Source organism: Pseudophryne corroboree, chromosome 1 (genome assembly GCF_028390025.1).
Source record: "Pseudophryne corroboree isolate aPseCor3 chromosome 1, aPseCor3.hap2, whole genome shotgun sequence".
NCBI classification, from domain to species: domain Eukaryota; kingdom Metazoa; phylum Chordata; class Amphibia; order Anura; family Myobatrachidae; genus Pseudophryne; species Pseudophryne corroboree.
In genome coordinates, this window is record NC_086444.1 from 590,055,366 (window position 1) to 590,070,266 (window position 14,901).

The following is a 14,901-nucleotide window of genomic DNA, read 5'->3' on the forward strand; positions in this document are numbered from 1 at the left end:
ACATATTTTTCTTCTATTGCAGGGTACTTGATATTGCACATAGTGCAATGTCTGTTTGGCATGGCTTTTGCATATGCTGTTGTTTTTCCAATTAAACATGGCCAAGCTATAATATTTCTGAAGGGCTTAGGAATTTCCATGTAAGTATGTTGTAATGGTAACAGTTTTTTTTCCATTGTAATTTGATCATTTTACAATGTCACAATTTATATTTACATTTGTAAAGTGCATAAAAGGCACTGTTGTCATTAACTACTTGCCTGGCATGGTCACATCAGATACGACCACACCGGCAACCAGCAAGTCCTTTATCTGACCTGTTTGCACAGGATGCGTCAAGTCAGATAGACATTGTGGGAAGAAAAACTTCTCACTGCTGCAGCTCTCAGAGGGACTGGAAGGTCCGTCTGCCTCTCTGCACCCTCCCCCAGTGTTTGCCGTGCTACAGATCACTGCTGATTGGTCAGCACGGCTGGTTCCCCCACCTAGTGGCTCCAGACAACAGCAGCCACTGGGAAACTGTAAATTTACTTTTTTTTTTAAATATAGTAAAATAATTTTGGATAAGTTTAAATACATGTTCTTCAGCTCATTAAAAAAAGCAATGAGCAGGTTTAGGAAAAATAATTTGTCAGTTAAGTGGTTAAATATTTGCATTATGTCAATGACTAGGCAGAAAGTCTATTTTAAGGCAATTTAAAAGTTTAGTAATGTTAAGGTAGAACCAAATCCATGAGTGAGCCTTACCATGTTAATCGTGATTTAGATCAACCAGGAAATAAAAAATGATTCTATATGAATACTATAACAAGGCCATTTTAGTGAATGGGAAAAGATATATTTCCCTACTGATAGGCCTCTTAACAAAGGGTCATGTTGGGAGAGACCCTGCCATCATTGTATTGTATTTTTGAAGAGAATAAATATAGATAGGGAGTGATGTCCAATCACCGTATATATATTTCATAATATATGTATATAAAATGTGGATATCTAAAATACAGTATCTACGTCTGCATTCTGACATAGCACATACACAATAAAACTTCAAGCCAAAGTCACAGTTAAAATAAAGCCAATAATCAATATTCATGTTCAAGCAATAATAGTTGTTCAGCACTAAACTCGCACATTTGTACAAACTCACACCCCATTACAGCCCGCCGAATCCCTTTACACTTGGACACCTATGAATTACACAGGTTCTGTGGCTGCTGACTTCAAGCCTGCATTTCACCTAGTTTTAATTAGCCATGGAACCTGTGTAGTCCATGAGCATTTTGGTTTAAAGACGTATGGTAAGCCTAAATACTCTATATCACTGTAAGGCAGCAGATGGTGCAATGGTTTCGGTTAGCATTGTCTATTCAGCCAGTTGTTAGTGACATTCAGGGCCGTCTTTTCGTATGGGCTCAGTGGGCCCTTTCTCAAGGGCCCCAGGAGCATGAGGGCCCTAGGCTGATAGCTGAGGGTCCCCCCTTTCCAGGGGTACCAGATTTTTGAAAATCGGCCCTGTGGAACCGGAGAAATCCGATGTCAAAGCAGTGGTCCCCATCCAAGCCTGTTAATTGCTCTTCCCAGCCAGATATCTCGGATTCTGTCTGACAAGAGTTTATCTGAGGGTATATTCCAAAAAAAGGGGACTCTCCCCATTCAGTGGACACTGGCAGCTTGTCTCTACTACAGTGGCGTGCGGTGAGGTCAGTGGCTGGTGAGGAACTACAGCCATAATGTACGCCGGATCCTGCTGATGACCCCTACCGCCGCCGAGCCAATGCCCGCTACTGCCTGTGAGCCGATGCCTGCTGCCACCGCCAATGGCTTACAAACTTGCCCACCATCAACTGACCCAGCCCTCCGCCACTAATTTGCATCTCAATCCGATGCCGCCAATGCCCGCTGCCTGCCTGCTCATCATACTTGTGATATATTGTACATTTTTATAGAAAAAAAATAAAAATGAGTGTTTGGGACTGGGAAGGGAGTGGGAGGAGGACACGAATGCAATTTTGTTGTCTAGGGCTTCCATTAACTTAATGGAGTATGGTCTGAATGGGTTAAAAGAAAATAAAAAAAATGCGTGAGGTCCACCTTCCTAAGTATAACCAGCCTCGGCTCTTTGAGCCGGTCCTGGTTGTTTAAATACTGGGGAAAAATTGGACAGGGGTTCCCCGTATTTAGACAACCAGCACCGGGCACTTAGATCATTCCTGGTTCCAAAAATATGGGGGACAAAAGATGTAGGGGTCCCCCGTATTTTTAAAACAAGCACCGGGCTCCACTAGCCAGGGACATAATGCCACAGTCGGGGGACACATTTATGTAGGTCCCTGCGGCCGTGGCATTACCCCCCCCAACTAGTCACCCCTGGCCGGGGTTCCCTGGAGGGGGGGGACCCCTTAAATCAAGGGGTCCCCCCCCTCCAGGCACCCAAGGGCCAGGGGTGAAGCCCGAGGCTGTCCCCAGCACCCGTGGGCAGTGGGTGCCGGGCTGATAGCCATAAGTGTGTAAAAAAAAGAATATTGTTTTTTGTTGTGGAACTACAAGGCCCAGCAAGCCTCCCCCTCTTGCTGGTACTTGGAGAACCTCAAGTAGCAGCATGCGGGGAAATAACGGCCCCGCTGGTACCTGTAGTTCTACAACAACAAAAAATACCCAAATAAAAACACAACACACACACCGTGAAAGTAAAAATTTATTAAAACACACTTACACACTCACACATACTCACCTACATCCCACGCCGGTCACGTCCACTTGTCCATGTAGAATCCAATAGGTGGTTCCTGTAAAAATGAGAGAGAGATTACTTACCTACATCCCACGCCGGTCACGTCCACTTGTCCAGTAGAATCCAATAGGGCCGGTACCTGTAAAAATGAAAATTATACTTACAAACGAAGTAATCCACAGGAGGAGACAGAGAGAGAAATAGAGAGAAATGAATGAATATTATACACTCACTGATGCGGGAGGACGTTAGCGCAGACAGGGGAGAGTGCTGCTGCTGGCTGGGATGATGGAGCAGGCTCCCCCAATAGTTGTGAGCCCATTAGCTGTACCCCCAGTAGCTTTGCCCCCTGTAGCAGTGCCCCCAGTAGCAGTGCCCCGAGTAGTTGTGACCCCTGTAATTTTGCCCCCAGATGCTGTGCACCTTGTAGCTGTGCCCCCTGTAGCTTTACCCCCAGTAGCTGTGCCCCTTGTGGCTGTGCCCCCAGTAGTTGTGACCCCTGTAGCTGTGCCCGTTGTAGCTGTGCCCCTTGTAGCAGTGCCCTGAGTAGTTGTGCCCCCAGTCGCTGTGGCCCCTGTAGCTTTGCCCCCAGTAGTTGTGACCCCAGTCGCTGTGCCCCTTGTAGCTGTGCCCCCTAACTGTGCCCCGAATAGTTGTGACCCCTGTAGTTGTGCCCCCTGTTGTGCCCCCAGAAGCAGTGCCCCCAGTCGCTGTGCCCCCTGTAGCTTTGCCCCCTGTAGCTTTGCCCCTTGTAGCTGTGCCCCCTGTAGCTGTGCCCCTTTTGGCTGTGCCCCCAGTAGTTGTGACCCCTGTAATTGTGCCCCCAGTTGCTGTGCCCTTGTAGCAGTGCCCCGAGTAGTTGTGACCCCTGTAGTTGTGCCCCAGTTGCTGTGCCCCCTGTAGCTGTGCCCCCAGTAGTTGTGACCCCAGTAGTTGTGACCCCAGTTGCTGTGCACCCTGTAGCTTTGCCCCCAGTAGCTGTGCCCCTTGTGGCTATGCCCCCAGTAATTGTGACCCCTGTAATTGTGCCCCTTGTAGCTGTGCCCCCAGTTGATGTGCCCCTGTAGCTGTGCCCCCAGTTGCTGTGCCCCTTGTAGTTGTGCCCCCAGTTGCTGTGCCCCTTGTAGTTGTGCCCCCAGTTGCTGTGCCCCTTGTAGTTGTGCTACCAGTTGCTGTGCCCCTTGTAGCTGTGCCCCCAGTTGCTGTGCCCCTTGTAGTTGTGCCCCTTGTAGTTGTGCCCCCCAGTTGCTGTGCCCCCAGTTGCTGTGCCCCTTGTACTTGTGCCCCTTGTAGTTGTGCCCCCAACACAAACACATAAAAAATAAATAAATAAACACACACACACATACTTACCGCTCCTGCAGCGCTGTCCTCCGTCTCCGTCTGCCGACTCGTCTCTACTATGGGAGAGACGTCATGACTCATGACGTCTCTCCCATAGTAGCGCCGCTCAGACACTAGGGGTCAATTATGACCTCTGGTGTCAGTCAGCGGCGCTGGCTGCAGCGGGCGCCCACACGGCCCACGGTGCTCGCTGCAGCCGGGAAGGGGGCCCGCCACTGATGGGACAGCGGATCCAGCACTGGATCCGCTGGGCCAATCACATCTGGGGCACTGACAGGGGCGTGCATTCATCGGGGCTGAATGCACGCCCCTGTCATTGAGGCACCAGTATAGGCGCCGCTTAACCATTCCTTTTCAATGGGCTTTCACAGCCCATTGCTGCGCCCCGCCCCCTGCCCGCCCCCCGCTGCTCGGACTTTTAGTGTTAGCAGCGGGAGGCACCTCTCTCGCTGCCTCCCACGCTAACATGCAGCCATTGTAAGAGGGGGAAAATGATTACAATGCTAAAAGAAGATATTTATCACAGACTCTTATAAATATCTACTTTTTATTATTTTAATCATTATGACAGGGGAGGCACTGCCTCCCCTACCTCCCCTGACTGCACGTCCCTGCTCTACTATGCCCGGAACCAGAGATATCAGTCTTCCAGTAGGTGGTCCCTGCTCCAGCTCCACACGCCTAATATGCAGTTTTATATTTTCATTGGTGGATTGCTCTGGCTCCTGAACTCTGATCCCCAAGTCCCCAGTACCTGCTGAAAGGTGGCACTCTCTAGTTGTTTATCCCATTCATAGCTATTAAATCTATTTCCAGCAACTTGAGATATCTGCATCTGATATCTGATATAACTTGAGGGCAAGCTGCCCTCCCACCAGAAAATGATGAATGTTAAGCCCACTCCACTATCCACCCTTCCCTACATATTGAACACCCCCTACCACCCTGGAAGTCACATACCCTGGCCCCTTCATTCAGCCCAATGTCCCCTTCTACAGTTTAGTGTTCTCCCTCTCACCCCATCTGTGCAGTAAAGGAGTAATTAGCAGAGATTACAGCTCCAGGTCCTACATGCTGAGCGAAAGATAGAACATCCCCTACTACCCACGGGACATCAAAGCTGCCGCTGATAGCACCCCCCACCCCTACCGCTGGAGGTTGGGTAGGGGCCCCAGAGCATTGCAGTGCCCATGGGCCTACACTGCTGTTAAGATGGCCCTGCTGACATTGTTCAAGGTAGCAAGCAGTCTGTTAGAATAAGTGCTTTAGCAGCTGTCAACAGTTGTAAATAGTCATGCAATTGTGCCTGCTAGTTGAAAGTTCATATAGGCTTTCAGTATAGTGGGGCAGATGTATTAAGCCTGGAGAAGGCATTAAGAAGTGATAAAGTGGTGATAAGTGCAAGGTGATAATACACCAGCCAATCAGCTCCAATATGTAAATTGACAGGAGCTGATTGGCTGGTGCATTATCATCTTGCACTTCTGACCGGCTGAATCAGTGTAAAAGGTGAGAGTGCTGTGCAGTGTCAGTGACACTGCACACCCACTGCACTGCACAGCACTGCCACCTTTTACATTGATTCAGCATCCAGACATTACCCTACGCGATATCACCCACTCTATCCATTACATTAGCCATCTCGGGGCTTCCAGGCCGGCAGCCCAGGTGCTGTGTTGCGGAGTCAGGGCCCCTGGGGATCTGAGCGCGGCTGTGGCGGGGAGACACTTCTGTGACATCACGCACAGCGGAGGCTCCGGGGCTCAGAGAGTATGCGGTGCAGGGAGGGCTATCATACACATATATTCCGGTGGCCGCAGCAGCTTTTGTTCCACCTGCACCGCGGCTAGGGAGTGGAGATTGTTGATGGTGGAGGGGGCAGGCAGACTGGCAGCAGGACATAAGACACTGCAGTAAAAGGATTTTTTTCCCCCTATCTACAGCGCAGAGACTTTCTGCAGATGCAGTGGCATACCCTCCAACTGTACCTTTTTGGCAGGTACAGTACCTTTTTTTTATGGTCTGTACCGATTTCTGGCTCTCCAAACTTCCATTGAAAGTAGAGGAAAAGGGGTGTGGTCATGTCCCTTTACCCGTGGCCACGCCCCCTTTTCGCATTTGTAGCCATTTTTATGTGTAAATTGTTGAAGGGTATGTTGCTGCAGATGCAGTGGGCCTATTTTGGGGTGTGGGCCTGGAGCTGCAGCTCCATCAGCCCCATTGTTAATCCTGCTCTGGGAATGTAAGAGGTGCGGCGGTGCGTGTGGTGGTGCCTGCTGCCGTGCAGGTGTAGTTTCGGTATTCACCAGGCGCCGCTCTCTCTCACCTTCAGGTACCGGAACCTTCAACGGACCTGGCAATCTTCAGTCAGATCCGGACACGGCGATTCCCTCTCGGAGCTGACAAACGAACGAGCTGAGGAGAAAATAGTCTACCTTAAGGGGGGGTATCAACCCTTCTCCATCGGAAATGGGGATACCCCAGGGGTGACGGCGACCTTCACCGGTTGGGTGAAAGGTCATCACTGGCACAAAGCCTCAGCCACCCAGATTTCACACACTCGCACTCTCACACGTAGTGTGATGAAGGGGATTCTCACGTCCGTGAGCAATCCCTATTCCGGTGCTCGGGGACAGACAAGGGACAAACGCACACCGATGCTACTCACCGTCAGTTCCGCACTGCGAACGTCTTCTTCTCTTACAGGTCCCTGTAAGGAGGCAAACAAACAAGCAAACAGCCATGCAGGGCCTAACTCTAACCTAGTGTCACACCCCTAAACTAACTACAACGGCAGAGCCCTCAAACTAGCTCTGTGGGTGTGGTGCAACAAAACTAAACACACTTAACAAGCTCACACTTTGCCCCGCACGGTAACAACATACATCACGATACACAGTGCAAGCAACTACCACGGTGCTATCCCTTTAGGTACCCGACTCAGAACACCCGGTAGTGGGGGCCGTACAGCTCACCCACCTCCCGTACTCTCTTCTCAGGGGCTCAGGCCGAGCGGGCCTGCCTGCCTAAACACCTTGGGGTGAATGGGGCCTAGTACCCAGTGTCACCTCTATTCACTTTGGGGGAACCGCTTATTTATTGGGCCTAGCGCCCCCTATTTGCGCACGGACCCGAGGCCCGACCTTACCCACGGGCCTAGTGCCCGCCTAACTCGTCCCTCGTTGGGTGACCTGGGCCTGGTGCCCAGGGTCACCTTATGTTACCCTAATTGGCCAAAATACAATAGGGCCTAATGCCCTCTAATGCCCCATGGGCCTATTGCCTGATGTGCCCCCGGGCCTAGTGCCCGCCTACTGCACTGGGAGAGGGTGGCTTGGGCCTAATGCCCAAACCACCGAACCAAATAATGACCCCCAAACTCCTATCTGCGCTCGGGCCTATTGCCCGTCCGTGCCCATGGGCCTAATGCCCGAACACCCGGTGGTCTAGGGAGGAATGGGAGGGGGGGGGGGCACCTTACAAGGGCCTACCTTGGTGGAGAAGGCTGCAGTGGGGAACTGCACAGCTCCATTGCATCCCACCACTGCAGCGCTTCTCAATCCGGGATGGCCTCTTCTGCCGCTGGCCCGTCCTGGCCAGCGGCGCCGCCGTCGCTTCGCCGCGTCCAGCCGCCGCTGGACATCTCCTTCCCCGAGCCTGGAGTCTTCTGGCCTCTTCCGCGGCCACCCGAGCTCTTCAGCGCTCTTCCGCGCGCCCTCCGTCTTCGGCTCCCTTCCCGGCATCTTCTTTCACGCTCCTCTGCGCGCCCGACCTCTTCGACTCCCGCCCGGCGTCTGACGTCAGACGCCGGGGGCGGGGCCTGTGACGCGGCGAGCGCCGACTGGCTCACCGCGCCCGCTTCTGATTGGCCGGCGGGCGGCGCTTCTGATTGGCGGCCAGAACGGCGCCAAGTTTAAAGTGCCGCCGCGCCACTACCCGCCGACGACGACAGCCCGGTGCAGGGAAACATCCGATCCCTGCACCAGACACCGCCACACACTGACAGGCGCTGGGGACAGACAAGCTGCCCCAGCGCTGCCCACAGCCAGGAACTGCAGGGGATGCAGATCCCCTGCACCCTGCCGGTCCGATGTGCCCTGGGACACGGGGCACATCTCCACATTTCCCCCCCCTTTTTCCTTTGTAGTACCTACAAAGGTCTCCACGACGTCCATTGTCCGCGGGTCAGGAAATTCCGAGGTCCCTCCGGCGAGGTTGTGTTCGAGGGCCCAGCCCGGACAGACCGTAACCCCATATCCCTCCTCCACCGGTTCCGGATTACTCCTCTTCGCTCCTCCTGACCTCCATCGGTGGACCCTCTGGGGGAGTGACACCTCCTCACGGTCGCTCGACGTGGCCCACCAAGGGGAATCTTCCTCCACGGGGACAACAGTCACCCACTCTTGACCTCCGATATCGTCTGTGGCATCGTCCCTGTCTTCAGGGTGTGGTACCGACCACCACCCAACAGCGGAATCCTCCGGGGCATCCGTTTCCTCCCGGGCAACAACCACCATCTGGCGCATCTCCTCGTGGGGCATCTCCAAAGGTCCCATGTCTTCCTCTGGAACGGGTCCTCCCACGGCATCACGATCCTCTCCCCATACGTACGTCCATTTCGGCACTTCCGGCAGGTATTCTTGCTCCAGGACTATCTCCTCCTCTTCACGGAGGGCATACAACTGGGAGCACGACTCCACCCAATCCTGCCAGTCACTCTCGTCGGCGCTTCCGATGCCTGAGTCGTCCTCCATCTGCTCTTGGAGGGATTCGTCGGCGGACATCTCACCGTAGTCCGAGTCCTCCTCCACCGACACCTGGACTAGGGGATTATTTTCCTCCTCAGTGTACTTGGGGGGTCATTCCGAGTTGTTCGCTCGCAAGCTGCTTTTAGCAGCATTGCACACGCTAAGCCGCCGCCTACTGGGAGTGAATCTTAGCTTCTTAAAATTGCGAACGAAAGATTCGCAATATTGCGATAAGACATCTCTGTGCAGTTTCTGAGTAACTCGAGACTTACTCTGCCAGTGCGATCAGTTCAGTGCTTGTCGTTCCTGGTTTGACGTCACAAACACACCCAGCGTTCGCCCAGACACTCCTCCGTTTCTCCAGCCACTCCCGCGTTTTTCCCAGAAACGGTAGCGTTTTTTCACACACACCCATAAAACGGCCAGTTTCCGCCCAGAAACACCCACATCCTGTCAATCACATTACGATCAGCAGAACGAAGAAAAAACCGTGAGTAAAATTCCTAACTGCATAGCAAATTTACTTGGCGCAGTCGCAGTGCGGACATTGCGCATGCGCACTAGGCGGAAAATCGTTGCGATGCGAAGAAATTTACCGAGCGAACAACTCGGAATGACCCCCTTGGTCCCTTCAGCTGGCATCTTTACTTCTTCAGCATACTCCTTCGCTTCCGCTGGCATCTTCACTTTCTCAGCGTACTTCTCTTCAGCTGGCATCTCTAGGTACCCAGGACACACCTGTTCCGCACGTCCTGGTCGTGGATGGTTCCATCGCGGGGAGATTCCGGACGTCCCCGTCACTGGGTCTTCACGCTTTTCTTCGCAGCGTGGTCTCTTCACCTCCCAGTCGTCCACCTCCGCCTTATGCGGGAAAGGATTCTGCCTTACTGGGGTCGCTTTCTTGGGACAGAGTAGGTCCGCGGCATTTTCCCAGGGGCACTCACTGGCCGCATGTCCTGGTCGCCGATACTTCCAACAAGGGAGGGCCACTGCCACCTTCTCCAAGACGGGTTCCTTGGCCACCTCCTTAACTGAGGGATCTTCACCCGTTGGTTCCGGCTCAGAGGAAATGGGCACCTGCGAACTACCTTCAAGCAGGGTCTTCCACTCCATTTCCCTGGTTTCCTCCTCCCATCTCTGGGCACGACCATCCGCAATCATCTGGTCTTCATTCCACGGACAATCGGGAAGCGCATGTCCCCTCGCCTCGCAGAGCGCACACACGGGCTCTGCAGCCACCCGGTTCCGAAGTTGCTGACGAGACTCCGTCAGCTGCTCCACGGTGGCCTTGTAGTCTGTCCTGTCTTCAGTCCATGGACATTCCAGGAGCCGATGTCGGGGATCTCCACAGCTTTCACACTGGAAATCAACCTCGTCTTGGCTCCACTCTTCATCCCAGGGACAACAGTTATGCTCATGCCCGTAGTTTCCGCAGAGCAAACACCAGGACTCCTTCTTCGCTTGGCCCTTCTGACGTCTTCGGTCCGCTTCCTGGACCACCTTCTTTTTATGGACGTCTCTCGCCAAGCACACTCGTCGGCAAAGTGCCCCGTTTGCCGACATTTCTTGCAGGGCGTCACAGCGGCCTTCTTGCGCCCCTTCTCCCGGCGCTCTTCCTTTTCACGCTGGACCGACCGCTGCACCATCTTCAGGAGGTCTGCCCCAGACACCGTCACCCAGTCGCTCTGGTCCGCACACGTCCGGGGGTGAGTCTGTTCCGGAGCCGCCTGCAGGGAGGTCTTCTTGGTGGCATTCCACATCGTGTCCGTGATCCTGTATCCTCGAACCCTGCCGACTACGCCAAAATGTAAGAGGTGCGGCGGTGCGTGTGGTGGTGCCTGCTGCCGTGCAGGTGTAGTTTCGGTACTCTCCAGGCGCCGCTCTCTCTCACCTTCAGGTACCGGAACCTTCAACGGACCTGGCAATCTTCAGTCGGATCCGGACACGGCGATTCCCTCTCGGAGCTGACAGACGAACGAGCTGAGGAGAAAATAGTCTACCTTAAGGGGGGTATCAACCCTTCTCCACCGGAAAAGGGGATACCCCAGGGGTGACGGCGACCTTCACCGGTTGGGTGAAAGGTCATCACTGGCACAAAGCCTCAGCCACCCAGATTTCACACACTCGCACTCTCGCGCGTAGTGTGATGAAGGGGATTCTCACGTCCGTGAGCAATCCCTATTCCGGCGCTCGGGGACAGACAATGGACAAACGCACACCGATGCTACTCACCGTCAGTTCCGCACTGCGAACGTCTTCTTCTCTTACAGGTCCCTGTAAGGAGGCAAACAAACAAGCAAACAGCCGTGCAGGGCCTAACTCTAACCTAGTGTCACACCCCTAAACTAACTACAACGGCAGAGCCCTCAAACTAGCTCTGTGGGTGTGGTGCAACAAAACTAAACACACTTAACAAGCTCACACTTTGCCCCGCACGGTAACAACATACATCACGATACACAGTGCAAGCAACTACCACGGTGCTATCCCTTTAGGTACCCGACTCAGAACACCCGGTAGTGGGGGCCGCACAGCTCACCCACCTCCCGTACTCTCTTCTCAGGGGCTCAGGCCGAGCGGGCCTGCCTGCCTAAACACCTTGGGGTGAATTGGGCCCAGTGTCACCTCTATTCACTTTGGGTGAACCGCTTATTTATTGGGCCTAGCGCCCCCTATTTGCGCACGGACCCGAGGCCCGACCTTACCCACGGGCCTAGTGCCCGCCTAACTCGTCCCTCGTTGGGTGACCTGGGCCTGGTGCCCAGGGTCACCTTATGTTACCCTAATTGGCCAAAAAACACTAGGGCCTAATGCCCTCTAATGCCCCACAGGCCTATTGCCTGATGTGCCCCCGGGCCTAGTGCCCGCCTACTGCGCTGGGAGAGGGTGGCTTGGGCCTAATGCCCAAACCACCGAACCAAATAATGACCCCCAAACTCCTATCTGCGCTCGGGCCTATTGCCCGTCCGTGCCCACGGGCCTAATGCCCGAACACCCGGTGGTCTAGGGAGGAATGGGAGGGGGGGCACCTTACAAGGGCCTACCTTGGTGGAGAAGGCTGCAGTGGGGAACTGCACAGCTCCATTGCTTCCCACCACTGCAGCGCTTCTCAATCCGGGATGGCCTCTTCTGCCGCTGGCCCATCCAGGCCAGCGGCGCCGCCGTCGCTTTGCCGTGTCCAGCCGCCGCTGGAATCTCCTTCCCCGAGCCTGGAGTCTTCTGGCCTCTTCCGCGGCCACCCGAGCTCTTCAGGGCTCTTCCGCGCGCCCTCCATCTTCGGCTCCCGCCCGGCGTCTTCTTTCGCGCTCCTCTGCGTGCCCGACCTCTTCGGCTCCCGCCGGGCGTCTGACGTCAGACGCCGGGGGCGGGGCCTGTGACGCGGCGAGCGCCGATTGGCTCACCATGCCCGCTTCTGATTGGCCGGCGCGCCGCGAGCCGCGATTGGCTCGCGGACGGTGCCGGATTTCAAAAGCCGCGGGCGGCGCTTCTGATTGGCGGCCAGAACGGCGCCAAGTTTAAAGTGCCGCCGCGCCGCTACCCGCCGCCGCCGACAGACCGGTGCAGGGAAACATCCGATCCCTGCACCAGACACCCGCCGCCGCCACACACTGACAGGCGCTGGGGACAGACAAGCTGCCCCAGCGCTGCCCACAGCCAGGAACTGCAGGGGATGCAGATCCCCTGCACCCTGCCGGTCCGATGTGCCCTGGGACACGGGGCACATCTCCACAGGAACACACAGCAGCCAAAGGGCAGAGCCTCCCCTTGGATGTAACCTGTGTGGGAGGGCGTTTCTTGCCCAATCAGAAGTGGACTGGGTGTGACAGACCTGCTGCTAACCCAATGAGAGATCCTAGCCATGCCCAGCAGTATACACACAGGCACAGAGTTACAGATCTGGGCTATTATATAGGAAATGTGACCTCTCCCATCTCTGGGATAATTAGCATGTGCTGGCGATATATATTACAGGGGGACTGTCTCCCAACTAGCTGTATGAGTGGATGATGGTACACTAGCCCCTATGCCACGTGTCCCAGCGTAAAACCACTGGCCGCAGCTCTCGTCCCCAGGACCTCATACGTGGTTAGTGGCGTCCGTTGTCTTAGTGCTGTCTCTGGCACAACATATACACATATAAATAAATAACTGCGGCTCAATGTTAATCTATATACATAACAATATCAAGTGATATATCCAGTGTAAGTACTAGTTGTTATAGGAGTAGCGTCTCCGATCTTATTATGTTAACCGCAGCTCCCGTCCCCGGGACCCCACACGTGGTTAATGGCGTCTGTTACTTTGATGCCATCTCAGGCATAGCATGAAAGTAGCTGTAATTCAGGTCACAGTATTTATAAAATAAGAATTTACTTACCGATAATTCTATTTCTCATAGTCCGTAGTGGATGCTGGGGACTCCGTAAGGACCATGGGGAATAGCGGCTCCGCAGGAGACTGGGCACATCTAAAGAAAGCTTTAGGACTAACTGGTGTGCACTGGCTCCTCCCCCTATGACCCTCCTCCAAGCCTCAGTTAGGATACTGTGCCCGGACGAGCGTACACAATAAGGAAGGATTTTGAATCCCGGGTAAGACTCATACCAGCCACACCAATCACACCGTATAACCTGTGATCTGAACCCAGTTAACAGCATGATAACAGAGGAGCCTCTGAAAGATGGCTCACAACAATAATAACCAGATTTTTGTAACAATAACTATGTACAAGTATTGCAGACAATCCGCACTTGGGATGGGCGCCCAGCATCCACTACGGACTATGAGAAATAGAATTATCGGTAAGTAAATTCTTATTTTCTCTAACGTCCTAAGTGGATGCTGGGGACTCCGTAAGGACCATGGGGATTATACCAAAGCTCCCAAACGGGCGGGAGAGTGCGGATGACTCTGCAGCACCAATTGAGAGAACTCCAGGTCCTCCTCAGCCAGGATATCAATTTTGTAGAATTTTACAAACGTATTTGCTCCTGACCAAGTAGCTGCTCGGCAAAGTTGTAAAGCCGAGACCCCTCGGGCAGCCGCCCAAGATGAGCCCACCTTCCTTGTGGAGTGGGCATTTACAGATTTTTGGCTGTGGCAGGCCAGCCACAGAATGTGCAAGCTGAATTGTACTACAAATCCAACGAGCAATAGTCTGCTTAGAAGCAGGAGCACCCAGCTTGTTGGGTGCATACAGGATAAACAGCGAGTCAGATTTCCTGACTCCAGCCGTCCTGGAAACATATATTTTCAGGGCACTGACAACGTCTAGCAACTTGGAGGCCTCCAAGTCCCTAGTAGCCGCAGGCACCACCAATAGGTTGGTTCAGGTGAGACGCTGAAACCACCTTGGGGAGAAACTGAGGACGAGTCCTCAATTCCGCCCTGTCCGAATGGAAAATCAGATAAGGGCTTTTTCAGGATAAAGCCGCCAATTCTGACACGCGCCTGGCCCAGGCCAGGGCCAACAGCATGACCACTTTCCATGTGAGATATTTTAACTCCACAGATTTAAGTGGTTCAAACCAATGTGACTTTTGGAACCCAAAACTACATTGAGATCCCAAAGTGCCACTGGAGGCACCAAAGGAGGCTGTATATGCAGTACCCCTTTTACAAACGTCTGAACTTCAGGGACTGAAGCTAGTTCTTTTTGGAAGAAAATTGACAGGGCCGAAAATTTGAACCTTAATGGACCCCAATTTCAGGCCCATAGACACTCCTGTTTGCAGGAAATGTAGGAATCGACCCAGTTGAATTTCCTCCGTCGGGCCTTACTGGCCTCGCACCACGCAACATATTTTCGCCAATTGCGGTGATAATGTTTTTGCGGTTACATCCTTCCCGGCTTTGATCAGGATAGGGATGACTTCATCCGGAATGCCTTTTTTCCTTCAGGATCCGGCGTTCAACCGCCATGCCGTCAAACGCAGCCGCGGTAAGTCTTGGAACAGACAGGGTCTTTGCTGGAGCAGGTCCCTTCTTAGAGGTAGAGGCCACGGATCCTCCGTGAGCATCTCTTGAAGTTCCGGTTACCAAGTCCTTCTTGGCCAATCCGGAGCCACGAATATAGTG

The 14,901-nt window shown here is 53.6% G+C and overlaps 1 protein-coding gene across 5 annotated transcripts in view; it reads left to right on the forward strand.

Moving 5' to 3' along the window:
- LOC134900336 (stimulated by retinoic acid gene 6 protein-like) overlaps nt 1-14,901 on the forward strand; it is a 200,353-nt gene that overhangs the window by 75,374 nt on the left and 110,078 nt on the right. For all 5 annotated transcript variants that reach the window (XM_063914232.1, XM_063914234.1, XM_063914231.1 and 2 more), the window contains one exon: nt 23-140. In XM_063914232.1, the coding sequence (XP_063770302.1) occupies nt 23-140 (118 nt within the window). The remainder of the gene's footprint in view (nt 1-22; nt 141-14,901) is intronic.